Here is a 25,956-nt window from a genome sequence, read left to right as displayed (position 1 = left end):
TATAATATAAATCAGCCTTCTGAGAACTTGGAGTCAGATTCTCATCTCTCACCTCATCCCCCCTGAGGACCTCACAACACCACAATGTACAGAGCATAACCAGTGACTTTTTATTAGTGTGAACATCAAACTTTTCATTGGATTTTTGCAAGTTGCCCTGTGAACTGACTGCTGTCCTGCCTGTGTGCTTGCTGCCTCCACAGCCTCCCATGCCCCTTACAAGTGGGATTACTGGCCCCACGATGACGTTCGTGCTGAGTGCAGGTTTGTGGGCTTAACCAACCTTGGAGCCACGTGTTACTTGGCCTCCACCATCCAGCAGCTCTACATGATCCCAGAGGCCAGGCAAGCAATCTTCACTGCAAAGGTGAGTGGGGGACTTGGGCAGAAATTCACATTCAGAATCAGTGCAGATACTGAAAAAATACAGGTTGAATTCTAAGACATACATCTAGATAAAGAATATATCTTCAGGGTTTAGTCTGCTTTTTGTGTAGTTGGATGCTTTTGCTGGTGTCTTTTCAGTGATTTTTTTCTTAAATATTTAATGTGGTAGGTTCTTAAGGTGGCAGTGAAACTAAAATGTTGCAAAAGTCATATTTCTATTGCTTTCAAGTAGCTTGATTCAGGTTTGGGTTTATGGGAATTGTCTGTTGTTTCTTAACTGCTGATTTGTCATTTGGTTAAGAAATGTTTTTCCATGAATGTTTATAAAGTCCCAGAGCACGTTATCTCGTGCTGCCAGAAGTACAACATGCCCTGTAAATTATCATACTTTGGTTGACTTCAGAAGTTCAATATTATCACTTTTATCTCTTTATTGTGAGAGAGAAAATATCTTTTTGGTCCCTGACATCACATAGAATGTGTGAAACACCCTCATTGGCAGTGACCTCATCATTTTCTGTTACTGTTCATTGCTGGTACTTGTCATGTAACTTCTGGATTTGCATGCAAATAAAAAGCAAATAAGAGAGTTTAATTAACATTTTATTTTAAATTACATATTTATTACTGGTCTGTTCAGGAAATGCATTATGGAGAGGGCTGTTCAGAGTCCTCACGACATCTGTAAATTTAAAAAAAATATTCCAAAACCACTAATACTTTGTAATACTTCCCCAAAAGCTCCTACCTGCAATAAATTTTTAGAAAGTGAAGTTATTTTATTCTCAGGTTTAATGTTGACATGCCAAATAAAGTGTAAAAAAAGTATAAAAATTCTAAATAGAAAATAACAGACTGTACACAATCATTTTTCTTTATGGTCCATAATAAAGTAATTGGGTTTTTATTTGGCTATTGCATCTGTTTAATGTATGTTTTTGGAAAATAATAAGATCAAGTCTTCTTTTATTAATTTCTGCTAGTATTCAGAAGATATGAAGCACAAGACCACTCTGCTGGAACTCCAGAAGATGTTTACATACCTAATGGTAGGTGTCAAAGAGGGTATTGTAGAAAGTGTCCTATTTTAGAGGTTCTTTGTACATAGTGCAGGTGAATCAATGAATTACAGAGGTGTTGGGGAGGTGGAATTTCCCTGGTGATAAAATCAAATAATTTATTTTTATGATTTGCATTTTCCTTGCCCCAATATTTAAAGATTCATCCATTGAAATGCAGCAAAATTTTGAAATTTTGGGACCAAACAAAATTAAAGCAGTTGCCAGATGTTCACTGCTGTTAAAACACTGAAACAAGTCTGAAATAATGAAAAAACCTGAGGAGAGTTGAGTGTCCAGACACTGGTTTTGTGTAAGAAATTCACAACTACTTTGAAGATGGGTGGGGAAAAGAATCTTGATTTGTAGTGCCTCTCATGATTAATAGAAATTATTAAATTAGGTGTTCATTAAGCAGAAAATAACATAGGAACAGAAAGTCATAGCAAGACTTACCATTTAAATCTTGGAGAAAGCCTTTTTTTTCTATAAAAGGCAATATTTTATTTTTTCTAAAAAAGGCAGTATTTTATTTTTTCTAAAAAAAGGCAGTATTTACAGGAGGTGCTGCTTTGCCGTACATCCTTAAAAGAGAACAGAGTGAGTGAGTCCTGCATTCCCAGTGTGCAAGGCAGTGCAGTGGGGATGGATTCTAAAGAATTGCTTTGAACTGCACATTCTTTGCTCTGGCTGCACACATCCTGTTGAAAACCAGATGAAAACATACAGGAGTCTGAATGAGAATTGAGCACTTGGCAAGATTTCAGTCAGCAATGTCCATATATTTATAAATACAAGCTGATGTTCTCACATTTTATTTTGTGTCTAAACAAATAGAAAATGCTCATGTTACATCTTCAGCACCATTAAAATAATTATTTTAATGATTCATTTAATGAAGTATTTCCTAAATATTTTTAATACTTTTTCCACTAATGATATTTGACTCACTGGTGTCATGACAATGGTTATCAATTAGTTAAAAACTGCTTTGCATTTCAGCAGAAATATTGAGACATTTAGGAAATTATTGTATGTAAAAGATGTCTTTTTTAAAACAGATACTCATATGTGTGTGTGGGGTACATCTGTGTAACTTCAAAAGAAAGAGATTTGGGTTGATTTGGTGTTGTTTGATATTTTTTATCCGAAGGAAAGTGAATGTAAGGCCTACAACCCAAGGCCTTTCTGTAAAACCTACACCATGGATAAGCAGCCCTTGAACACTGGAGAGCAGAAGGACATGACTGAGTTCTTCACTGACCTAATAACAAAAATAGAGGAAATGTCTCCAGAGCTGGTGAGTTAAGAGGGAGCAAAAGGGAGCTTGAGAACTTAGGGATTTGCTCAGATTTCCTTGACAGAATTTATTTATTCTTTCTTTCACAGAAAAACACAGTGAAAAGTTTGTTTGGAGGTGTTATCACAAACAACGTCGTTTCTTTGGTAAGTGCTCCTTCTCTAGTCTGATCTTTTAAAGATAATTATTTCCTAACTTCTCCAAAAAAAGTGATTTCATGGCTTTTCTCTTGCCTTTGTTCAGGACTGTGAGCATGTGAGTCAGACAGCTGAGGAGTTCTACACAGTGAGGTGCCAGGTGGCAGACATGAAGAATATTTATGTGAGTAGTACCAGGCTGAGATCAATCTCACATCTCACTGCCATACACTAAAGATGTCAATGCTTTTTGTCTGAACTCCAGTTTTGGGGTGTTTTGAGGTTGATACTATGGGATAATTTATTTTCAGCTTTTCACTGCTGTGTGCCATCAGCTGGAGCTAGCAATAGTCATTGGCTGTTGTTTTACAGTCAGTAATATCTATTTACTTGTTTTAAACATGCTGGGGTCATTTTATATGAGAACTGTAAATGTCAAAAGATTTAACATTTACAAGTACTACTGTTTGTGAAATTAACTTAAAGCTTACACCAACATAATTCTGTGTTTTAAAGCTTTTTAAACAACCATTATTCTCACAGTTGAAATTTAAATTTAACAGATTTGAATTCTTGGAGACAGCTTGGAATATTATGCACCATTTTTAAGTTGGTTCCTTAATTCTGTATATGGGTTAGAAACTGTTTTTCCTGTCAAACTCTTTTAGTTCAGGTGTGTGCTCTTCTGTAAAAAATTTTGGGGCTTTATTTTCGTAACTTATGGAAATGTTAATTAAACTCAAAGCAAGATTTGAAGGGAGGGGTTTGAAAAGCAGGTACAAGATATAAATATCCAGAATAACCTCCTTTTTTGTTTTTTCCATGTAGGAATCTCTTGATGAAGTAACTATTAAAGACACCTTGGAAGGTGACAACATGTACACATGTTCTCACTGTGGGAAGAAAGTGCGGGCTGAGAAAAGGTGTGGCCAGGGAGAAAGAAATATTCCTAATGGTTCTTTTTAGTAAATCCCTGGAATTCCATTTGGAATAACAGTAATCCTTCAGATGGAGCAGGACTCTGCTCTTCAATTCAGTTTATATCATGTAGGCCTGTAAGGATCCTTGTGCAAACCAGAAATTAGAAGGAAATCAAATTCCAAATCAGAGAATCCAAAGTATCTTAGCAAAAGACGCAGGAAAATGTTCATGACCTTTTTGAATTAAAAAACCCCTTTGGAAACATTAGTCCTGGGTTTAAAATGCTAAAAGCTTTCAGAGGTTGCTGGGTAACTCATTATGCAGGATAATTGCTTAGGTTTCATGTCACCCAGAATTTCTTAACTAAAATTTCTAGCTTTAAAAATGTTTCCATGTTTTGCAAAGTCTGCTTATAAAGAGAAAGTAAATTAAAATTTTATGTTGTCTTGGTGTTGCAGCTAAGAAATTCCTTTGTTAGAGTTGGAAAACCTTGTTGTTTTAAATGACATGGGTGAGAGAGTAACTTACTTGAAAATCATTATTGGAAATTTTATGAGGTTTTATGCAGGAGATGTTGTGCCTCTGTCTTTTGGAAGATGTAACTCCCTGCAGTGAGGGGATTTGCGTTGTTGAGTTCATTCATGGCTTATTTTATGAACTGTTTTAGAAGGCTGGTTTCTGCCATATGAGTAAATTTGCTGTTTCTTCCAAGATACAGTGACAGAATAAACAGAATTGTTTAATGGGCTAAATTTGACCTTCCTGCTGCCACCCAGTCTGCCCTGCTCTGGGGCACTGAATTTTATATTTATGTCTTAGCAACAGATCTCCAATGTTGCACTTGAAATAAATGTTTAAAATCTCTGAAAAATCACCCTCCTCAGCTTTTGTAACTCATGTTTGTTTGTGATCTTCAGGGCATGTTTTAAGAAACTACCTCGAATCTTAAGCTTCAACACCATGAGATACACGTTTAATATGGTGACCATGATGAAGGAGAAAGTCAACACCCATTTCTCATTCCCTTTACGTCTGGATATGACACCCTACACTGAAGATTTCCTCATGGGAAAAAATGACAGGAAAGAAGGTTTGCTTATAAAATGGATTCAGCAAGCTTTGGTTCTCTGTGTTATACACTGTGTATTTATTTGTATATTCACTTCCTGTGTACGGAACAGATGCAAGTAAAATCAAATATACCTTTAATCAACCTATATTCCCAAAGTCACACACTGTATTTCACATAAGAAAAGTAGACAATTTTTGGTTTCCAAGTATTTTTTAATTCGAATTCATCTTATATTTTTTCATAAAGTATGAAAGGAATTGCAAATAATTGCATCCAGTTTGTTGCTAATGTTGAAGTTTGGGAGTTAGGAAATAACTGATTGAATATGATACTGAATTATTTCAGGTTTTAAGGAAGATGGTGGTGTTTTAGTTTACTGCATTGTTTATTTTATCTTTTTATTTTCTTCCCTAGTAAAGACTGTTATTCCTGCTCCCATATCTTTTGCCTGAGAGCCCTCTTAATTTAAATTTTATGGCAATTTGGATGGAGGGGGTTTACATTTTCCATTTCAGGGGAGGCTTTTGCCTCCCTTAGCAAACACTTGTCTTTAAACCCAAGCCAGGAAATAACTGATTAAATCTGGTGTTGAATTCTTTCAGGTTTTAAGGAAGATGGTGGATATCTGAAGGAAACTGAGAGTTATGAGTACGACCTGATTGGTGTGACAGTTCACACAGGAACAGCAGATGGGGGCCACTACTACAGTTTTATCAGGGACATTGTCAATCCTCATGCTTACAAGAACAACAAGTGGTGAGCTGGGCCATTTCGGTTTCCATATTTTAATGACTACAGCTTGTTGGCTTTGTTAGGTGCAGTTATACAGGGCTCCTCTGGAAAGCACAGGATGTTGGAATTTGATAGTTGTAAGGTTATTTATTGATTTATTGGCCTACAGATCAGTAACCCAGGAGGGTTTTGTGGTTCCTCAAACACAGGGGTGGCAGGGAATGCTGTGCTGGCCTCAGCACAGGGATTGCTTCCTGATGGGACTAGATTGGAATTATTGCAGCACAAAAGATTTCCTAGGTTGTCCTTCCTGAAATCTGCTTGGTACCTTGGATGAAGATCCAGCGACATTTCTGGCTGGAGAATTTGGGGAAGGGGAGGGACATGGGCATGGGAAGGAGGAGGGAGACAGAGGAGAGCAGGGAACACTCTGCCTGCTGGTTTTGGATGTGGTATCCCCATTTCTCACTGGAGCCCTGCCATGGGAGACAAGGTTTCCTCTCTTCCTGTTCTCCAGAGAGAACTGGAAGAAGGAACTTCCAATAACACCAAACAGGACTTTGGGACCAGATTTTCATTTGCTGGGATCTAAACAAGACATAGCAATGAATAGAAATGTTTCAATCTAGGAGTCACTGGGAGTGCTCATGAGGCTTTATTTGCCCCTGGAGATGAGCAGCAGATCTTTCAAAGCCTCTTCTGCCTTGCAGGTACCTTTTCAATGATGCTGAAGTTAAACCCTTTGACTCTGCCCAGCTTGCCTCTGAATGCTTTGGTGGAGAAATGACTGTAAGTTATCCCTTAAATTTTTGTCATCTTCAACTCTCCCAGTGTCTGTTACAGCCTCTTACAACCCAGCTCTTTGTATGAGCCTTTAAAGGAAGCTGTCAGAAGTACAGTGCAGGTATTACTAATGAAGCAAAGTTAATTAGTGAAGTGTCTCTCCAAACAAGAGGTATTTCTGTACTAAATCTGGTTTTTATCATACCATTTATTCAGCTATAAAAAAGTGAGTCTGAAGCTGATTTAGGAATCATTACACCCATTTATTAATATAAAATATATATTATACCCATTTATAATAATAATAATAATAATATATATTATATTTCATACATTGTATATAATATATAATAGATAATAGATAATGTATAATATATAATATATATTATACCCATTTATTTATACATTATACCCATTTATTCAGGTATAAAAAAGTGAGCTAATTTAGGAATCCTTGCTTGTGATGGCTCCTTAGCTCCGACCATTGATGAAGGAATCATTACTTCAAGCTTAGGTGTATTCTGGGGAAAAAAAGACATTTTGATCTTTGTCTATGCCTTTTATTGCTGCCTGTATTAATAGTTTTTACACATTATTAATACAAACAACACTCAGGTTCTCAGGTTGTGCCAGAATTGATCATTATTTATAGCTGTATGCAGGATATAAAGCACATTATGGATAACACAGTGTCTTACTAAAGCAGTCCTGGGCATAAGACAACTTCTCTTTTCTGGGAAAGACAATATGCTGAAATAAAACCAAAAAATTCCTTTGTTTGGCACAGAGATAAAATACCTTTAGATGCCTGTAAAGAAGAGGTGTCAGGGAGATGGATGAGCCAGGAAATTGCTTGGGATGGAGGCAGAGTATTGCATAGTAGCTTTGAAAATTCAGAATAGGCCAGAGAAGAAAAAAAGAAAGAAGATTGCTTTGAGCAGGAACTAAATTGTCAGCAACCCTCATAAATATCATGAAATAAATGTGCAAGTGAACTGTCACAAACTGTTAAAAACTAAAGCATTAAAAAACTTGTAATTAATGGTTTTGCTTTCTTCTTGACAGACAAAAACTTATGATTCTGTTACTGATAAGTTTATGGACTTCTCCTTTGAAAAGGTATTTGTCTTCCAAACCCTTATTGTGTGATTATATTTCTGATTTCCTGATTTCTCTCTCAAAGCAAAAATGATACAGATGTTTTTTTCTCCAAGACACACAGTGCTTACATGCTGTTTTATAAACGGATGGAGCCAGAGGAGGAAAATGGCAAAGACTACAAATTTGATGTTTCATCAGAATTGCTGGAGGTACAAGTTGATTTGTTTTAACACCAATTTTAAAACACTCTAGGAGGCCCTAAATATATCAAAAATCTGAATAAACATAGGAAAGCAAATATAATTTAAAGCACTAAGGTGGCAGTCCTATCATTTTGCTGTCTGCCTTAGGAGATGGTCATGGGATAGGAAGGGAATTAGGATTTATATTTTATGTGAATTTTAGATGTTTTCTCATCCTGTCCTGTATATGGGATAAATCCCTTTTTGCCCCCTGAAAAATTCCATGTCACTGCTCCCTCTGGCCAGAGGCTGTTCCAGCGTCTGCCTATTTTAGGTTCTTAATTGAAAATGTCTCTCCATTCCTAGCCAGCAAAACAGATCATGCTTTTATCCTTGGTCTTAAAAATATTAATAGATTTTTATCAGAGTTAAATGTTCAAATTATATTGCTGTGGAAATCCCTATGAATTGATGTGATCAAAAACATCACTTTAGAGACAGGAACAGGGGAGATGCAGAAATCCTGTTCTGGTTTAATGATGGAGATTCAAATCTTATTCTTTAGGAATTTATCAGAAGTTCTCAGAGCTCATCAAGCTTTGGGTTAGACTTCAGCTGTGCTTCTTTTTAAACTTGTTGTTCTCAAAATTTTAGCCCAAAACTCTGAATAATTAAGTTGTAAAAATGAGGCCACAGAAAGAGGAGAAGGTTTGAAGCTCTGTTCTGCAGTCCCATGGCAGGCACAGCCAATACTCACTGTAGTATGAATAAAACATCTTGGAGACAATTCCTTAAAACTAAAGAAAGAGCTTTCAGAAAGAGTTTTTCATACAGAAAAATTTTGTGGCTTTTAGCCTTGGAATCATCTAAATATTTTTAAAATCATGCTTAAGTAGTTAAAATCATGCTTTCTTGTATCTGATGGTAGCATTTTTTCTTCAGTGGATATGGCATGATAATATGCAGTTCCTTCAAGACAAGAACATTTTTGAACATACATATTTTGGGTAAGTTTTTCTTTAAAAATGTAATATTAATGCTTCTTTTCTTCTTGCAGATTATCATTGTTTATTTTAATTAACAAATAAAATTACTGACTCTAGGTTTATGTGGCAGTTGTGTAGTAGCATCCCAAGTACACTACCAGATCCCAAAGCGGTTTCTCTGATGACAGCAAAGGTAAGGATTTCCAAAGAATCTCATCCTCTCTTAACTGTTTCCTTGTTGACATTTTAATTAATGCATTCTAAATTAATGGTTCCATTTTTTTTTCCAGTTAAGCACTTCCTTTGTACTAGAGACATTTATTCATTCAAAGGAAAAGGTATTCCATTTACTTGTAAATTCTCATTAAGTAGCTGCATGAATCTAGTCAAAAGCAGATCTGTACTTTGCATTTTAAAAGTGGGATTTTGAGCTGTAAAATTACTATATAGGATGCAAAGTTAATGTTTAGAGTGTAATTTACGCATTTATAGTGAGCACTGCACAATGGAATATAATGTGTATGTAAAAATGTATGGACTGGTATTATCTGTAGGGGCAATGTATTATTTATTCATAAAATGTTTATTGTTTATAATTCTTAAGATATGGTGCTTTACTGAACCATTTAGAAATGTGTAAAGATGATGCTGAAATTCATTATTTGAAGTTACAGTTTTTCCTGTATTTCTTTTCACAGCCTACAATGCTTCAGTGGATTGAACTGTTAACAAAACAGTTTAATAACAGTCAGGCAGCTTGTGAAGTAAGTGACTTAGGAACTCAGCAAAGTACAAACCAACTTTCTATATATTGTTTAACTTTCCTGGAGGTTCGTATCCCTGGAATATTTTGGACTATGAACTGCTGTATTTGGTATATTTGTGCTCTGTGAGATGAAATTCATCCTCTCTGATAACTGCAGATCCTGGGGAATGACTTAACTTTTATTTGCAGAAACCTCTTGAGACCACAGGCCAGAATAGTTTTGTCACTGGAATAAGAGAGAGCCAGTGTCACAAACTCTTTGTTTGATTAATTTTTATATGGTAACTTGTGTAATGAAGACCAGCTTAAATAACTCACACAAGAGACATGGAAAGACAAAGAATTTGCTGAGGTCTTGTTGAAAGCAATTTTGAGATATTGAAGAAAAGTTTTGAGAGTGTTTCTGTGATAATTTAAATGTACAAGGAGCGTAGCATAGATTATGTCCTGCCTTGGACTTTATTCAGTAGAAAGGAATTAAATCCATTATGCTTTTATAAATTGATTCAAGGTTGATAAATTATGTAACATTGAGTATTTGGGTGTACATTTGTCTCAGTGGGGTGTAGTCCTGAGATCTTTGGGTGAAGACATTAATGTAGTAAAGAGTACTCAAGTACATTAAAAGTAAGAATGTTGATTCTTCATTTTAAACTGTTTTTCCTTGTGACTCAAAATTCTGGGAGTGAGAAGACTGAGTTGTGGTATTTGCTGAGTCTGACTTGGAATAAGTCATTCTCTGTTAGTTTTATACTTTTTGGGTCTCTGGAGGCCGTGAGGCTTTTCCACATGTTAAAATGCAAAAGAGATCTAACTTGGGAAGCTCTGTTTAATCCTATCACTCTTCTGTGAGATTCTTCAGGTTATGCTTTTTTGTAAGCATAGTTTTATGCTGTTGACATCACTTTACAGGATAAGTGTGTTCTTCCAGGTCATTTTCTAATGGCATGCACAGCACAGGGATAAGAAGATACCAGATATAAATTTATATTACTGTTTAATGCTATTGATCTTTATTTCTTTATTCCTTCATGCACAGAAGACATTTTAGATTTCCCTTGGATTAAAACTTGCCTATTCCTTAATAATAGTAACATCGATTTCTCTTCAGACTTTAATATCATGCAAAAAAGAAGATTGGACTAGAGCAAGTGTGGAACAAAACTAACACAGTATGTATCTTCTGCAGTGGTTTTTGGATCGTATGGCTGATGATGATTGGTGGCCAATGCAGATTCTAATAAAGTGTCCCAATCAGATTGTGAGGCAGGTAAGAAAAAGTTCCTTTCCAAGTCAGGTGACTGCTTGAGCTGTGAGCAGAAACAGCCAGGTCTGGTGGCTGTGATTCTGCCAGTGAATACCTGAATTGTCTGAGGTGTTTGGCCACGGGAGTGTTACTGTTTGAAACAACCCCAGCACAGCTGTACAGGCAGCATCACTGAATCACAGTAGATGCAATTTAAGGTTTCTATGACTCCGTCTTGATCTCTGCAAATCTGAACATTTTACATTTAAAAGAAAAGATTTTTTTCTGAATAAATTCAACATTAGTTCATCAAGCTCCACTGTCAGAAAACAAAAAAAAAAAGAAAAATCAAACTATTTACATTCAGTACTCCTCAAAGCTCCAATTGGAAAATTCTGTAGTAAATTTTTGTGGGTAGAGGTAATTTTACAGTATTATGCCACAAAGCTTTGTTAATACTCTTTTCTGGAAATACTTAAAAAAACAAACCCTATATTAGTAGCATTTGGACATTCACAAATCCAGCTATTGATAGTGTCACTTAAAAGTGAACTTCTTTACAAGTTGTTAAGGAATAATTTTAACAGTTACTCTATGTAACTTGAATTCTTCAGTTGGATTTCTAGCTATTAAAGTGATATTTCCATGCAGACCCATACATAGTTTTTGGATGCAATGCATCAGTAAAAGAATATATTTCATGGGAAAACTCTGTGCAAGGTAGGCAAGGTCTTCTCATGAATGCTTTACAAAATAGAAATTACTGGAGGGAATTTCCTTCAAATTTTCACATGAGTTCTATGAGCCAGCAGCAGAATTAAAAAACATCTTGCCAAAATATCAAAATGTTTCAGACAGTAGAGATAGAAGGAAAAAAGTAGAGTCATGTTTCAGTGCACCCCAATATTAAAGGCTGGGTTTAGGGTTCCTCCAAGAGATCTGTTCATAAAAACCAGGTTTGGCTGTTCTGTTAAAATTCAGTCTCAGCTTTGTCTTTCAAACTTTGAACCTGTGAGGAGCTGGGACTTGGGGACAGAATATTCTTTGTTTAGGAGTGGCACATGGCCCTTTTTGTGGAGGACTGAGGGTGTGCAGCTCACTCCTTTCTCCTTGCAGATGTTCCAGCGCTTGTGTATCCACGTGATCCAGAGGCTGAGGCCAGTGCATGCTCACCTCTATCTGCAGCCAGGAATGGAAGACTGGTAAAATAAACCCCCTGCCAACTTCTGGTCATTGCTGCAGCTGCTTTTATTGATCAGTCACTCAAAACAGCCATGGAAAGCTGAAATAGTGCTAATTGTTCTTTGTTATTCTGCTCAAACTGGTTGGATTTATTTAAAAATACCAGTAGGGTTGCAAAGGGCAGTGTCACATAGTTTGAAACATTTGCTCCCTTAGAGTAGGTTTTCAGCATGATCTTTGTTTTTCCTATAACTTGGACACTGCAAGTGTAAATCTCAGTGCTCAGACTTGAGAATTCTTCTGTGAATTGGATCTGGAGGCACAAAGGTGGAAGGTTTTATTTGTACATCCTGTAAAAGAGTTTGCAGATCAGAGGGTAATTCTATAACTAAATCACAGGTTTTGTCAAAAAGGAGGAAGAACCCTCTTGGATTCTCCTTTGCTCTGCTTATCATCAAGAAAACTGTCACTTTATCTCCAATTATGAGATACTTAAACTCTTATTAATACATGATGAGAAGAAAAAAGCGTTTTTTCTTTTACCTCTTGTGTTACAGTTGTGATCGTGATAATAAATTTCCTCCAGTGTAAAAATGGCAGAGTTAGTAATAACTATGCTGCCATATCAAAATTCAGGACATGAAGATACAATTTTCATGGCAAAAAGCAGAATTTTATTTGGAAGCCTTACTTGTGTCTGTGACTTGGCCTTTTTCAGTGACAAGGTCCAACCTTGAGCAGATGTCTGAGGCTGAAATTCTCATTAGGTAGCTGCATGAATCTAGTGAAAAGCAGAGCTGTGCTTTCCATTTTAGAGTGGGATTTTGAGCTGGAAAATGACCGTGTATGATACAGAGTTAATATTTAGAGTGTCTGAGGCTGAAGGTGGATGGGGCTCTTGTGTTCAGGAAGGGTGCCTTGCCTTGGTTCCATAGCTATAATTTCATTCCCATTAAATTCAACAAGCAAATCAAGAGGATGATTTTAAGTAGGAGATCCCCAGTACTGTTCTGAGAGTTCTTTTCCTGAGCAGCATCTTGGTTCACAGCCCCAGTTTGCTGAATTCCTCAGCATTTGAAGTGCCTGATGCTCCCTCGGGTTGGGCTGGGTGTTACCCAGGCTGTGGCTAAGGGGTGAGGGATGTGAGAGCAGGGATTCTGGTGCATGCTGTGTTTGCACTGGCTGAGGATGCTCTGTGCCCTGTGCTGTGAGTGCCATGGCCACCCTGGCTGCTGTTCCTGCAGCTCTGATGACATGGACGGGCCCGTGGAGGACATCGGCAGCCGCTCGTGCGTGACGCGCTTCGTGAAGACGCTGCTGTCCATCATGGAGCATGGCGTCAAGCCCCACAGCAAGCACCTCACCGAGTACTTCGCCTTCCTCTACGAGTTTGCCAAAATGGGAGAGGAGGAGGTGGGTACAGCCCTGGCCTTGGGCAGGTGCTGCTGGCTCTGCACAAATGGATTTTGAAGTAATCCCATCATCCCTGCGTTTTTCAGAGCCAGTTCTTGCTCTCTCTGCAAGCCATATCCACCATGGTCCACTTCTACATGGGAACCAAGGGGCCTGAGAATGTAAGTTGGAGTATTTTATATAACAGGAGCTAATCTTGCCTCTTTTACATCTCTGATTATTATTGCTGTGTCTTGAATAATCCTTCAGCTGTTACATTAAAATTGCTTCACTTCCACAATTGTTTTCAATGTTTACGTGAGTATAATATTAAAAAAAATATGTTGAATTGACTTCTATTATTTAGTACAGAAAGAGGCACTGAGTAAAAACAATAAAGTTGCCCTTAACTTGAAACTAATGGTAATGCTATTAACAATTGATTACTTACTCCTGTTGTACAACTTAGGTTCTTAAATTTACCTGCTTTTTTTGTTAAATAGGCCATATCTTCAGCCAGCCTACCTCTTGCATTTGTAAATACAATTTTGCTTGTGCAAAGTGCATGTTTCAATGTGAAAGTCAATTGATTAAGTACTTCCCTGCTTTGGTTCATGCAAGTTGATGAAGTTGCTATAAAGGACAGGCAAGGACCTTTGAAATTAAGGCACAGAATGTCCACACTGAGGTTCTCTGGTTTTTCCTTAGCCCCAGGTGGAAGTGCTTTCTGAGGAAGAAGGGGAGGAAGAGGAGGAAGAGGAGGATATCCTTTCTTTAGCAGAAGAGAAATACAGGCCCGCTGCTCTTGAAAAGATGATTGCCCTGATTGCTCTTCTGGTGGAACAGTCTCGCTCAGAAAGGCAAGAGCTCCCAAAAAAACAAAATCAGTTTAGAATTTATAGTCCAGAAAGGAGTCAGAGATTTTGTGGGTTTGTCTGAGGGTTTTATTGTGGGCTTTTTTAGCAGCATAAATAAGGTTGTAAATGAGCCCATTGTATTTTTAATAACTTAAAAAGGGACTGTCATTGTTGACCAAATGAAAGACTTTGGTTAAATACTTGAACACATTCAATTGCCCACATTTGATTTTCTTTTGTTATCTCAGTTGAGTACAGCTTTTTTGTGTTGTTCAGTTTTACATCAACACATTTACTGTCTCTTGTATATTGTGATACTGAAGGATATGAGCTAACTCTCAGTCCTGAGTGTCTCCCTAACCACAATCATGGCTGAAGTAAAATCAAATGATCTTTTTCTTTTGTATTTCAGGCATTTGACCTTGTCCCAAAACGACATGGCAGCACTGACAGGAGGAAAGGTAATCAAGTTAAAAATGGCTGCTCTAGCCTCCCAAGCCCTCTGTGCTGTGTAGCTGTAGGCAGTGAGCTGTATCTGCTTGTTTCTTGCAGGGTTTCCCTTTTTTATTCCAACATATCCGTGATGGGATCAACATCAGGCAAACCTGCAACCTTATCTTCAGCCTGTGCCGCTACAACAACCGCCTGGCAGAGCACGTGAGTAGCAGGGACCTGCAGCTGCTCTTTGAGATCCCCTCACAAATCTCATGGGGTAATGGGTGTTGTTTTCACTGAATAAACACAAATCTAATGAGTTTTGTGTGTTTTCTTTTCAAGATTGTGTCCATGCTGTTCACATCTATAGCAAAGCTGACTCCTGAGGTATGTAAACACACCACCTGTCCAGCAAATAATCTGTAGTCAAAATTTCCTGGTTCAAATCACAGAAATAATCCTAGCTCATCAAAAATCTTACATGGAAGATGGAAGTTTTTGTGCCATTGAATGAAGTCTAACTGCACTGTTTGTGAAGTTTTGTAAAACAGAAATTTGCTGCGCCACTTGGGATGAAAGTTTTGTTCAAATCAAATAACATTTCTAGATTCTCCACCCATATGAATTTCTTTTAAAAAGCTGGTAACATTAAAGTATTGTGTACAAGAATAAGTGGAGATAATTACTTATTATCAGACTCTTCAAGATTTGGGGCACTGTTTTGCAGTTCTGTGCTGGCAAACACATTTCTCATTCAGAGTAAATTCCTGCCCTGGTAATAACAGAAATACTGAGAGTTCCAGATGGATTCCAGATGCAAAATAATAGTTGTAACCACTTACAACTATAATTATAGTTGTAACCACTTCGTTGAAATGTTGTTAAAAGTTGGATGAGTCTTGGCAGTGTAAAACCTCAAAATGAGATACTTTTGGATAAACTTCCCAAGATCCATATTCCATGTTATGTAAATACATAAAAACTATAACTTATCTGAGCTGGTGATATAAACCATGATAAATGGGTGAATTCTTCAGCAATGAAGAGCTTGATGCTTTCCTTTTTCCAGAATAATGTCTATATTTCCTCTAATAAATGCATACATATATATTTTTTTTTCCTATGACTTCTCCTGTCTCATATGATCCTGTTGCTTTGCACTGACTGTAACCAGTGGCTTAATTTATAGCTATATATGGATTATGTACAGATTAAATAGTAAGAGATTAAAGTATTATAAATGTTCATGTCTGAAGTTGGTAGAAATCTTACAGACATTGGGATTTAAAAAAAATACTCTTAAAAAATGGTGGATGAAATTAAATAGATGAAATTGAGTATTTTCCCCTTTTCTGCATTACAGGCAGCCAATCCTTTTTTCAAATTGCTGACCATGCTGATGGAATTTGCTGGTGGACCTCCAGGAATGCCACCCTTTGCTTCTTACATTCTGCAAAGGATATGGGAGGTACAATATGTAAAATAAAACAGAAGCTAAATTTTCTTTCTCTTGTTGGTTCTTTTATGTATCTTTTGCTTTTTGTTATCCTTCCTGCATCAGTCCATGATTTTTTAATTATCATTCCTCTTCTGAATAAACAGCAACAGCCAATAGACATTAAAAAGTTCTGTTGTAACTTAATGGCTCTTCCTGTTTAACTTCAAGTTTTAGTTTATTGAGAAATTAATTGATTCATAATAAGGGCCTAGAATGCTTTTTCTAGACAAATTTCACATTGTTTTCTCAGTTATCCTTTTGCAAGGCCTGTAAAATGTTTCAATACCCATCATTTGGTTGTGGGTTTTTTGGCCTTTATGTGCAGGTTCCTTGAATGTTCATTTGTCATTTTTGGTTCTCTATAAAATGTCCATTAACACTTTTAATGCATAAAATAGTGCCAGACTGAGTCTGCTGGATAATTGCTGTGTGCAGGACCAGCCTTGCTTGTATCCAAATGAGAGAGACTTTTTAACCAAATGGGCACAGGGATGAATTCCTTTATCTGAGCCACAGATCAGCCATTGAAGGTTTCTGTTCACCTGCTGCTCTCTGAGCTCCCAGTACAATTCAGGGTCTTCATTCCTGGCTGAGAACAGCATGGCCAGCCTGCAGACTGCTGAGCACCAGCTCATTCCCTTTAATTCCCTTTAAAAATGGGGCTGCAGCACTGTGGACATGGATTTGCTGTCCCAAAGGGTTTCCTGTGCTCAGGAGAGGCTCTAGGATCACAGATGGTGTGATGGATGAGCTGGAGCTGCTGCACCTCAGCTAAAGGGAGTTCATGTGGCACATCTCAAGGGGCACAGTGACACCCAGCTGGTGACACAGGTCCAGGGATGTGAGAGCCAGCAGTGAATGCCCAGACTTGGACTGTAGAATCTGCTTTCACAGCCTCTCCAGCTTCTGGAAGTCATTAAAAGTGATTGAGCTCTGCAGACACTGAGAAATGATTGTATCTTTCTTGGACATTCCCTCCAGCCATTACCCAGGAAACCTGACAGAGCAATTTGTCATTTCTAAATAGAGGGAGGAGATTGTTCTTCAGGTGTTTATTTTAAAAATGAGATTAAAATTTTATAAGTAGAGTTATGGTTGTGTCAGCTGCTCATATTCTTCAGGTGGAGTAGGGGAACTGGGAACAGCTTCAGCAACCCAGTTACTACCTCTGGTTCCTTAGAGTAAAACTTCGCCTTGTCTGGGCACCTGGGCCTTGAGGTAGAAAGAAAGTAGGTTTTAGAAACTAAACAAAAGAAAAAATGACATTTATTGGCTTTATGTCAACAAATTTCCAGCTGCACAGAACCAGAAAAGCTCAGGGAGCTTTGTTTTCTCCTTATTCTCTCAAGGTTTGCACAACAGCATTCATTGCCTTTGGAAAGAACAGGATGAATTTATTCCTTGAAATTGTATATTCAGTAAAAAATGCAGTAGTTACCCTCAGCATGAAGCTGTATGAACATCTTTGCATACCATTTATTTTCTTTTGATGTAACTTATAAAAATACTGATTCAGTGTTAAGGTTTGTGTTAGATATTTCTAAGAAGTACTTGTCTATAAAGACAAGGTTGTTCCATCTTAGTGCTTAATATTTCAACTCCTAAATATCTCATAATATGCAGAAAGAATAGGCAGAGGAATTTCCTGGGCTTACACTGTACTTCCAAAACTCTGAGCAAGGTTCAGAAGCACAAACCAGTGAATTTTAATAAGGTTCTCTTTGTGTGCAGAGCAGCTCAGTCTTGCAGGAGTTTTGATAGCCCTAAAAAGAAATGTTGGAAGTGATTTTAGGGGTTTCTGATACAATCAGTGCATAGTAGGAAGATTAATGTATTCCCTTTGATTTCCCCCTGTCTGTAGGTGATTGAGTACAACCCCTCTCAGTGCCTGGACTGGCTGGCTGTGCAAACCCCTCGGAATAAACTGGCTCACAGCTGGGTCCTGCAGAACATGGAGAACTGGGTGGAGCGCTTCCTCCTGGCACACAACTACCCTCGAGTGAGAACTTGTAAGTGGATTTTAATTGGAGAAAAATTGTCACCTCTTGCACTGAGTTGCATGCTCCTGTGTTTGGCTTTTCTTCCTTTTCTAGTTGTTGTAGAATTGCTGGGTTTAAATCTTTGGATAACTGTGGTAGAGGTGATACCAATTTTTATTAAAAAGCTGTGTTTTGCTTTGGTACCTTGAATGATACATTGTTAGGTTCTTTATTCTAAGAGGTTAATCTGCAAGGTCCAGGAATACCTAAAGAAGGAAAAGGGGTAATTCCAGAGGTTTTCCATTGTGTCCATCATGTGGCTGTACAGTAGGTGGGAGGAGTACATGTTGTTCTTCCACAAGAATCCCCAGCTGAGTCCTTTGAATTTATGGATCAAAGAGAAGCTATCTGTGCTTCCTCCCAGGTTCCAGGGTATCCTGGCTCTCTGGTTTGTCCTGCTGGGAATCACACTGTCACATTGCCAGAGAACATTTTCAGCCTTCCCTGTGTCCATTTTTTTAACAAAGGAGGCTCCACAGTACAGGCCATTGACTTTCACCATGTTTCTGTGGCTGAGGGAGATGGGAAAACTGGAGCTACAGCTTTGCAACAGGGTGCAGTTGTGAACATCTCTGAGGAGGTAATGACCTCTTGATTGAGCAATGGACAACTTCAGTCATGGAAAACCTCTGGGATGCATTGTGTGATGGGATCTGGGGTCACATTCTGTGGTGGGATGCATTGTGTTAGCACAGGCAGCAGCCAGGGATGCAGGGGGCACATCCCAGCACCACTTTTGATGTGCTTTGTGCTGCTGTTACCCACTTGGGATTTTTTCTAGTGTGAATACAGCAATACCAGCTTCTGTAGAGTGCTTTGAAATGTGCTAATGGAGCAGGGGGTGCAGTTGAATTGCTGTTTGCATGGCTGTTAAGCAGGTATGTCACTGTCAAAGGCGTAACAAATCTGTTTTTATTTGAAGCTGCAGCCTATCTCTTGGTGTCGCTTATTCCGAGCAATTCCTTCCGTCAGATGTTCCGCTCAACGCGCTCCCTGCACATCCCCACGCGGGACCTGCCCCTCAGCCCCGACACCACTGTAGTCCTGCACCAGGTCTACAACGTGCTCCTGGGCCTGCTCTCGCGGGCCAAGCTCTACGTGGACGCCGCCGTGCACGGCACCACCAAGCTGGTGCCCTACTTCAGTTTCATGACCTACTGCCTGATCTCCAAAACCGAGAAGCTCATGTTCTCCACCTACTTCATGGACTTGTGGAACCTCTTCCAGCCCAAGCTCTCGGAGCCGGCCATCGCCACCAACCACAACAAGCAGGCCCTGCTGTCCTTCTGGTACAACGTGTGCGTGGACTGTCCCGAGAACGTGCGCCTGATCGTGCAGAACCCCGTGGTGACCAAGAACATCGCCTTCAACTACATCCTGGCCGACCACGACGACCAGGACGTGGTGCTCTTCAACCGCGGCATGCTGCCCGCCTACTACGGCATCCTGCGCCTGTGCTGCGAGCAGTCGCCCGCCTTCACCCGCCAGCTGGCCTCCCACCAGAACATCCAGTGGGCCTTCAAGAACCTTACCCCCCATGCCAGCCAGTACCCAGGGGTGAGTGACCAGTGCCACCGTGTGCCAGTCCTTGTTCCCATGTCCCTTCTCACCCAGTGTCTCTTGGAGCTTAACACACCCGGTGGTGACAGTGGTCCCTGTGGGTTTCCTGGTGGAAGTCATTCCTGTCTTTAGATCCATTAGATCTGGAAGGGGGTTTTGGCCACAGACATGTTTTGTGAAAAATCCTTTCCTTAGGATTTTTCCTCCTGAGAAGCTGAGAGGCCTCAGGAACAAAATGCAAACAATGATTATCTGCTGCTGTGGGATGCAACAGGTGCATCTGGGATTGGTCTCATGTGTTGTTTCTAATTAATGGCCAATCACAGTCAGCTGACTCAGACTCTCTGTCCGAGACACAAGATTTTGTTGTCATTCTTTCTTTTGCTATTCTTAGCCAGCCTTCTGATGAAATCCTTTTTTTTATTCTTTTAGTATAGTTTTAATATAATACATATCATAAAATAATAAATCAGCCTTCTGAAACATGGAGTCAGATCCTTGTCTCTTCCCTCATCCTCAGACCCCTGTAAACACAGTCACAGGGGTTGGTTTGAGTTCTCCTTGCTGCAGAGCAGTTGTTGTTTCTGGGTGTTTCCACTGTTCAGTTTTCCAGCCCAGTCATAAGAAACAAGGAACAAGCTTTGATGGTGGTCTCTAGGAAGGAGGTTGCATTATAACAAAGGTGGAGGAATTCCCAGTTTCTTCTTTGCTTTCAGCTTCTGGTCTAGGGCCAAGACTTGGCCTGTAGCATTCCAGGGGAGGACAGGCTGGTGCTCCCCTTACCCAGGTACCTTTGGCAGAGCTGGGAGTTGTGCTGTCAGTGACACACAGTGACACCAGCAGAGAGCAGGGGCTGGGTGAAGCAGGCTGTGTGTGATGCTCAAACCACAGGCCTGCCGAGGCTGGAGAGACAGCAGGCCTGGGTGTGAATGATCACACTGTGGATATTGCTTTGGGATCCTTTGGGCTGTGCAGGGACACAAGGAATACAAAGCTTGCCATCACTGTGAAGAGGAGGAGGATGCAGGGGATGTTCCATATTGATCTCCTGCCTAGATCAGCTCACAGGGCAATGTTACATCTGACAGTCCCATTGCTCTCCTCGTTGGCATCTCCCCTCAGAAGTCTGTTTGTCTGGCAGGGGACCTGAGTTACCCCACTGTGTTTGGTGTTTGCCAGGCATATGGGGCTGCAGCAGGGCTTGGCACAAGCAGCTTTCTGAATGTTTGATCCCAGGGATGGGGATTTCAGATTGCTTTGTGCATATAAATGTGACATATGTACATTATGTGCACATAAGTGCAGCAGTGAGCTGTGCTCCTAGGCACCATCAACACATCTCAGTTTATAACTTTGACAGAAAGTCTGAACCGTACCACAGTGAGAGAGCTGACTCTAACCGAGTGTTTCTGTGTGTTTTAGGCAGTAGAGGAGCTGTTTAACCTCATGCAGCTGTTTGTAGCTCAGAGGCCAGACATGAGAGAGGAGGAGATAGAGGACATCAAGCAATTCAAGAAAACCACCATCAGCTGTTACCTGCGCTGCCTGGACGGACGCTCCTGTTGGACAACTCTCATAAGGTACAGCCCTGTGCTCATCCCCAGCCCAGCTGGAATTCCCTCCCCAGCCTCCCCCAGGAGCAGAGCTGTGGTTCCAGCTGCTCCTGTTGGCAGCTGTTACTTTGGAGCAGAAATGGGATGTAGGAATTGTGCCTGTGGGACAGTTTTATTGTGTGGTGTCTTCAAAGAGTGTTTCATTTCTGCTCTGAGCTGAAAGTGCTGCTTGGGCATTCCCAGCAGAGCTATAAATTGCTGTGCATGTAGGTCAGGGCTGGGGTTTTACAGGAGCTCTTGGTGCAGGCAAAGCCTGCTGGAAAGGACAGGCTGTGGTACCTGGAGGGGCTCCTGCCCTCACCTGGCACTGCCCTGTCACAGCCACCTTGTCCCAAACCATTCATTAGCATAATGCTTTCCTTTCTGTTCTGCTGCAAGCATCAAATATTCTGATAAAAATGTTTTCATACAGTTAAAAGGCCAAACATATGCTTGACTGAATCTATTTAAATGTATCATTTAAGAAGCATAAACTTCTGTCTTTCCAAGAACATAATTTTCCATATTTCTGCAGGGATTGTATGGGAAACATTTCTGTAATGGTTATATATAAATTACTTTCTATAACATAAAGGAGGTTGATGGCAGAGGCATTTTTAAATGAAAAAGTGTGTGTGGGGGGGGTAATGATGGGAAGAATTTTGTTATTTTGGGATTTCTTTATTCTTTTGTGATTATTTTCCAAAATACAGCATAAGTATAACAATTTTAATCTTGGAATGAGATTTTCAGTGTTCTCCATATTTGGTTTTTTTTCCTAGTGCCTTCAGAATATTATTAGAATCTGATGAAGACAGACTTCTCGTTGTGTTCAACAGAGGATTGATTCTGATGACTGAGGTAATTACTTTGTTATTTAATTATAGCAAACATCCCACCCTGGTGCTTCCCCTGTCAGCTTTAATAAGATTTCTTTTTAGTACTAAAAAGATCAGGAAATTGTGTGCTTCTCAGGACAAAGGGAAAACCACCAGCAGATTATGCTGAGAGGGATAAATTTGTGTTTTTGGTGTAATTTCTTTTATTACAGGTAATTGGGAATGAAGGGCTGAGTGCAGTCACACAGTTGTTAGTAGTTAAAAAGTGTTAAGGCAAAAGGTTAAAAACCAGAAATAACTTAAAGGGTGCTCAGCTGTAATTGTGGTTGATATTTCTGACCCTCCTTTGAGGCAGTTCTCCTTTTCTTTCCTACCTGTTGTGCCTTTGTTTGCAAGGAGTGGTCTGAAACACATAAACTCCATTTCTTTCTGATGGAACTAAACCTAAAATGCATTTCCGGAGCACATCTAATTGTTGTAAGTGGATTTTTGGTCCATGAAACCAGACCAGAATTATTTCAAAATTTAATGGAAAATATGAAATCATGCACCTCTGTAATGGATTGGGATGTCAGGGCCTGCTCCCAGCAGTTTCACTCTGCACATCCCCCTGTCCTGATGGGCGGAACACCTGGATTCCATCCAGCATTCCATGGTGGAGGTGATGAATGAGAATCTGTGTTCATGGAGCACTGGCAGTGCTCTAGGGGCTGGATCCCTCTGAGAACAAGAATTAAACTCTGCATGTGCTGGAGAAAGCACAAAAGCAAGATTCATTCTTGGCACCTGTAGGATGGTGTATTCAGGAGAGATGTTAAACTGGGAGAATCCATGGTGCAAGACAAGTGGCTCAGAGGTAATTGTGGCTGTGCAGAAATGGATTTTGGAATGGGATTTTTGCTGCAGGAGGGGGCAGCCAGCACAACTGGGAGTTGTCAGAAGGATTGGAGCAAACATCTGTCAAGGATATTTAGTCTGCCTTTGCCATGTGGACTGGGTGATGCTTTCAGGTTGATTCCAGTCCCATTTTTATATGGTTTCTATAAAAAATTCTTTTAACTCTTTTTATGTCACTGGTTTGCATTTTCTGGGAAAAAGTGTAGTAGAAAGAGCTGGAATTACAGAAACAGTGCAGTGCTATTGGAAAATTGAGTTTTCAGGAGCTTGTTATAAATACAAGGCTATAGATTAATTAATTGTGGTTAATTACTCCAGCATATCTGTTCGTTTTTGTTATGAAAATATCTCCATCCAGTAAACTGGGTGTGAAAGGTCAGGAACTGGGCTGTAAGGTTATCCATACATGAAATGTAAGTAGATCAAGGTACAGATATAGATACGTATAAAAAGAACTTGCTTTAGCTTAATTAGCTCTCATCCATACTAACAATGGATAATTAAGTTTGTGAAGTGTATGTAATATAAAAGGAACTCAACCTGTGTAAAGCATTGCTAGAAATGAAATTAAATTAAATTGATGCTACTTTCCAGCTTGAGGTTTGCAGGCCTTGTACTGTCCCTTGTTGGCTGGAATTGTTTTGCCTAGAGACCAAAAACTGCATGAAGGAGTTGTCACATGCAGGGAAGTTTCCCACTCGAGGGTGGCTGTTGTCTTCACTGTAATACAAAAAGGGCCTGGCAAGGGTTTGCATTCTAGGGTTTGAGGCTGCTGCTCCTTTATCTCTCAAATACCCCAGCAGGTTAAATATCTGCTCTCACATCCTGTGCTGGGATTTTTGTAGTTCAGAAATGAGTTGCTTTTCCTTCCCAATATTTCTATAAATCACAGATGCCTACAAGGTATTAAAGGAGAAGTAATTCTTCTGATGCACAGCCATATATCCTTCAGCAGCATTTTGAAAAATGACTGGCATCCATCTTAATCCTGCCTTTTTCCCCCAAATTCATATATCTGTCTGTGTGCACCTCCTGTATCACTTTTCTGCTGGCTGAGGCAGTTTGGGATTACAGGGATATAAAAATTCTGTCTCTCAAATGCCATTTTGTTCACTGGGTTGTAGATAAAGGTGTGAAAACTTGGTAATTATTTTGAGCTGGTTACACAAACCTTTTACCTGGAAAACAAATGAAGAACTTTGTGATTATATCCAACACCTTCTATTTTTTGTGTATAAAATACCTTGTTTGAGCATAAAATAAATGTAAATCTATCTGCAGGATAAGAAGAGGAATACTGACCAGTACCTTAGTTTGGCAACATAAAGTTTGGCTTTTTTTTTCTTCTTCCCAGTCCTTTAACACCTTGCACATGATGTACCATGAGGCCACAGCTTGCCACGTCACTGGAGACCTGGTGGAGCTGCTGTCCATTTTCCTCTCTGTTCTGAAATCCACACGGCCCTACCTGCAAAGAAAAGGTTTGATTATAACTCTTGTTTCTAAATTCATTTTCCTCACCCAAACCCTGATGTTTTTTCTTGCTTTTCTTGCTGTTTTTTAAAACTTGTTGTACAGTAGAATATGTGTCTGTTAATGGATATTAAATTGTGACTTATTAAATTACTGACTTAATAGCAAACTAGATTTCATCAATTTAACAGCAGTAGACTAATGAGATTTAACAAATTCCTAGAAGCATTAAGACCATGGTAGAGGAAAAAGAGACTTCTCAGCAGTAAAATTTTGTGCTTTTTCTAACAAGTTTTGAGGCATGAGCTAAGCAGCCTCCTGGGATGTTTGCCTTGCAGATGTGAAGCAAGCTCTCATTCAGTGGCAGGAGAGGATTGAATTTGCCCATAAGCTCTTGACTCTGCTCAATTCCTACAGCCCTCCTGAGCTGAGAAATGCCTGCATTGGTAAGTCCTGGACCTGCAGAGCTGTGCTGCCCAGCCCTGCTGTGAGCTGGAAATACCACAAGGGCTCTGCTAGGGGAGCTGGGGATGGTTGGTGTGGAGCTGTCAGTGCCTCTGCTCCGGTCAGACTGCTCTGGGCGTGGCAGCTGGCTCTGAACATTCCTGTGCTCAGTCAGGGCATGCAGGCTGGGGACACAGAAAGCCACAGGTCACTGTGAGACTGATTGGCCACCTGGTAAGGGAGTGACTGAGGAGTAGCTCAGGTGTCGCTGAGTTTAGAGTCAGATCCCAAATCTGAGATTAAAATTCAAACATGAACTAAAGCCCCCCTCAGAAGGGAGCGTGGAGACCAAGTTATTCTGAGAAACAGCTTTTCCTGTTCATTTTTATGATTCAGTACTGTGAAGTGCCATAGTGGAACTAAAGCATAAATAGCTTGTAGAGAGGAATGGATTTGCTTTTTAAAGTGTAGTCACAGATAATACATACAAATGCCTCTCTTGCATTAGCAGAGCTATTTCAGAAAGGCCCAGGTTTTTTCTACTTTAGACTTTTTAAATATTATTTAATGGATTGCTGGTGAAGGCCTAACACTGTGTCCAAACCACCCTTTTTTGTGTGATTTGTATGCATTTCCCCCTATTTTGAGTATTTTTTCATTGTCCTCCTGACTGCTGCTGGTTGCCCTTTTCCAGGCATCATTGCTGCTCTGTAAAAGAAGAAGCAAAGAGGGTAATTGTGTTTCTTCCTGTCCAGGCTGGCCCCTCCCTGTGGTTGCTGCAGCACTGAGCAGGGTCTCCCCCAGGGCAGAGGTGAAGGGAGCTGGGATGGAGCCAGGGGTGTCACACTCAGGTGCTGCTCACGGCAGAAGGGATACAAGAGAGAGTTTGCAAATGTATGAGCCTTAAGTTGAACTGTTTGCTGTTAAGAAATAACAATTTGTAATAGCAAAAACAACTTTTTGTTTGTAGATGTCCTCAAGGAGCTTGTACTTTTAAGTCCTCATGATTTCCTACATACTCTGGTTCCATTTCTACAGCACAATCATTGTACATACCACCACAGTAATATCCCAAGT

At 39.6% G+C, this 25,956-nt stretch overlaps 1 protein-coding gene across 8 annotated transcripts in view; it reads left to right on the top strand.

The window, feature by feature from the left end:
• The window catches only part of USP34 (ubiquitin specific peptidase 34), a 114,476-nt gene that overhangs the window by 81,906 nt on the left and 6,614 nt on the right, over positions 1-25,956 (top strand). For 6 of the 8 annotated variants that reach the window (XM_063152795.1, XM_063152794.1, XM_063152799.1 and 3 more), the window contains exons 43-73: positions 204-367; positions 1,371-1,436; positions 2,599-2,745; positions 2,835-2,891; positions 2,989-3,066; positions 3,711-3,805; positions 4,721-4,893; positions 5,478-5,631; positions 6,318-6,396; positions 7,456-7,509; positions 7,605-7,700; positions 8,616-8,680; positions 8,777-8,852; positions 8,950-8,997; positions 9,358-9,489; positions 10,615-10,695; positions 11,788-11,873; positions 13,098-13,266; positions 13,353-13,427; positions 13,954-14,105; positions 14,515-14,563; positions 14,655-14,759; positions 14,880-14,924; positions 15,901-16,005; positions 17,897-18,044; positions 18,997-19,631; positions 21,057-21,214; positions 22,009-22,087; positions 24,317-24,443; positions 24,774-24,881; positions 25,850-25,954. In XM_063152795.1, coding sequence (XP_063008865.1) covers positions 204-367; positions 1,371-1,436; positions 2,599-2,745; positions 2,835-2,891; positions 2,989-3,066; positions 3,711-3,805; positions 4,721-4,893; positions 5,478-5,631; positions 6,318-6,396; positions 7,456-7,509; positions 7,605-7,700; positions 8,616-8,680; positions 8,777-8,852; positions 8,950-8,997; positions 9,358-9,489; positions 10,615-10,695; positions 11,788-11,873; positions 13,098-13,266; positions 13,353-13,427; positions 13,954-14,105; positions 14,515-14,563; positions 14,655-14,759; positions 14,880-14,924; positions 15,901-16,005; positions 17,897-18,044; positions 18,997-19,631; positions 21,057-21,214; positions 22,009-22,087; positions 24,317-24,443; positions 24,774-24,881; positions 25,850-25,954 — 3,711 coding nt within the window. The remainder of the gene's footprint in view (positions 1-203; positions 368-1,370; positions 1,437-2,598; positions 2,746-2,834; positions 2,892-2,988; positions 3,067-3,710; positions 3,806-4,720; positions 4,894-5,477; positions 5,632-6,317; positions 6,397-7,455; positions 7,510-7,604; positions 7,701-8,615; positions 8,681-8,776; positions 8,853-8,949; positions 8,998-9,357; positions 9,490-10,614; positions 10,696-11,787; positions 11,874-13,097; positions 13,267-13,352; positions 13,428-13,953; positions 14,106-14,514; positions 14,564-14,654; positions 14,760-14,879; positions 14,925-15,900; positions 16,006-17,896; positions 18,045-18,996; positions 19,632-21,056; positions 21,215-22,008; positions 22,088-24,316; positions 24,444-24,773; positions 24,882-25,849; positions 25,955-25,956) is intronic. The other 2 variants (XM_063152800.1, XM_063152797.1) reach the window with 1 other exon arrangement.

Source organism: Melospiza melodia, chromosome 3, assembly GCF_035770615.1.
Source record: "Melospiza melodia melodia isolate bMelMel2 chromosome 3, bMelMel2.pri, whole genome shotgun sequence".
NCBI classification, from domain to species: domain Eukaryota; kingdom Metazoa; phylum Chordata; class Aves; order Passeriformes; family Passerellidae; genus Melospiza; species Melospiza melodia.
The sequence above is the reverse complement of the archived record's forward strand: the minus strand, read 5'-3'. Positions and strand labels throughout refer to the sequence as shown.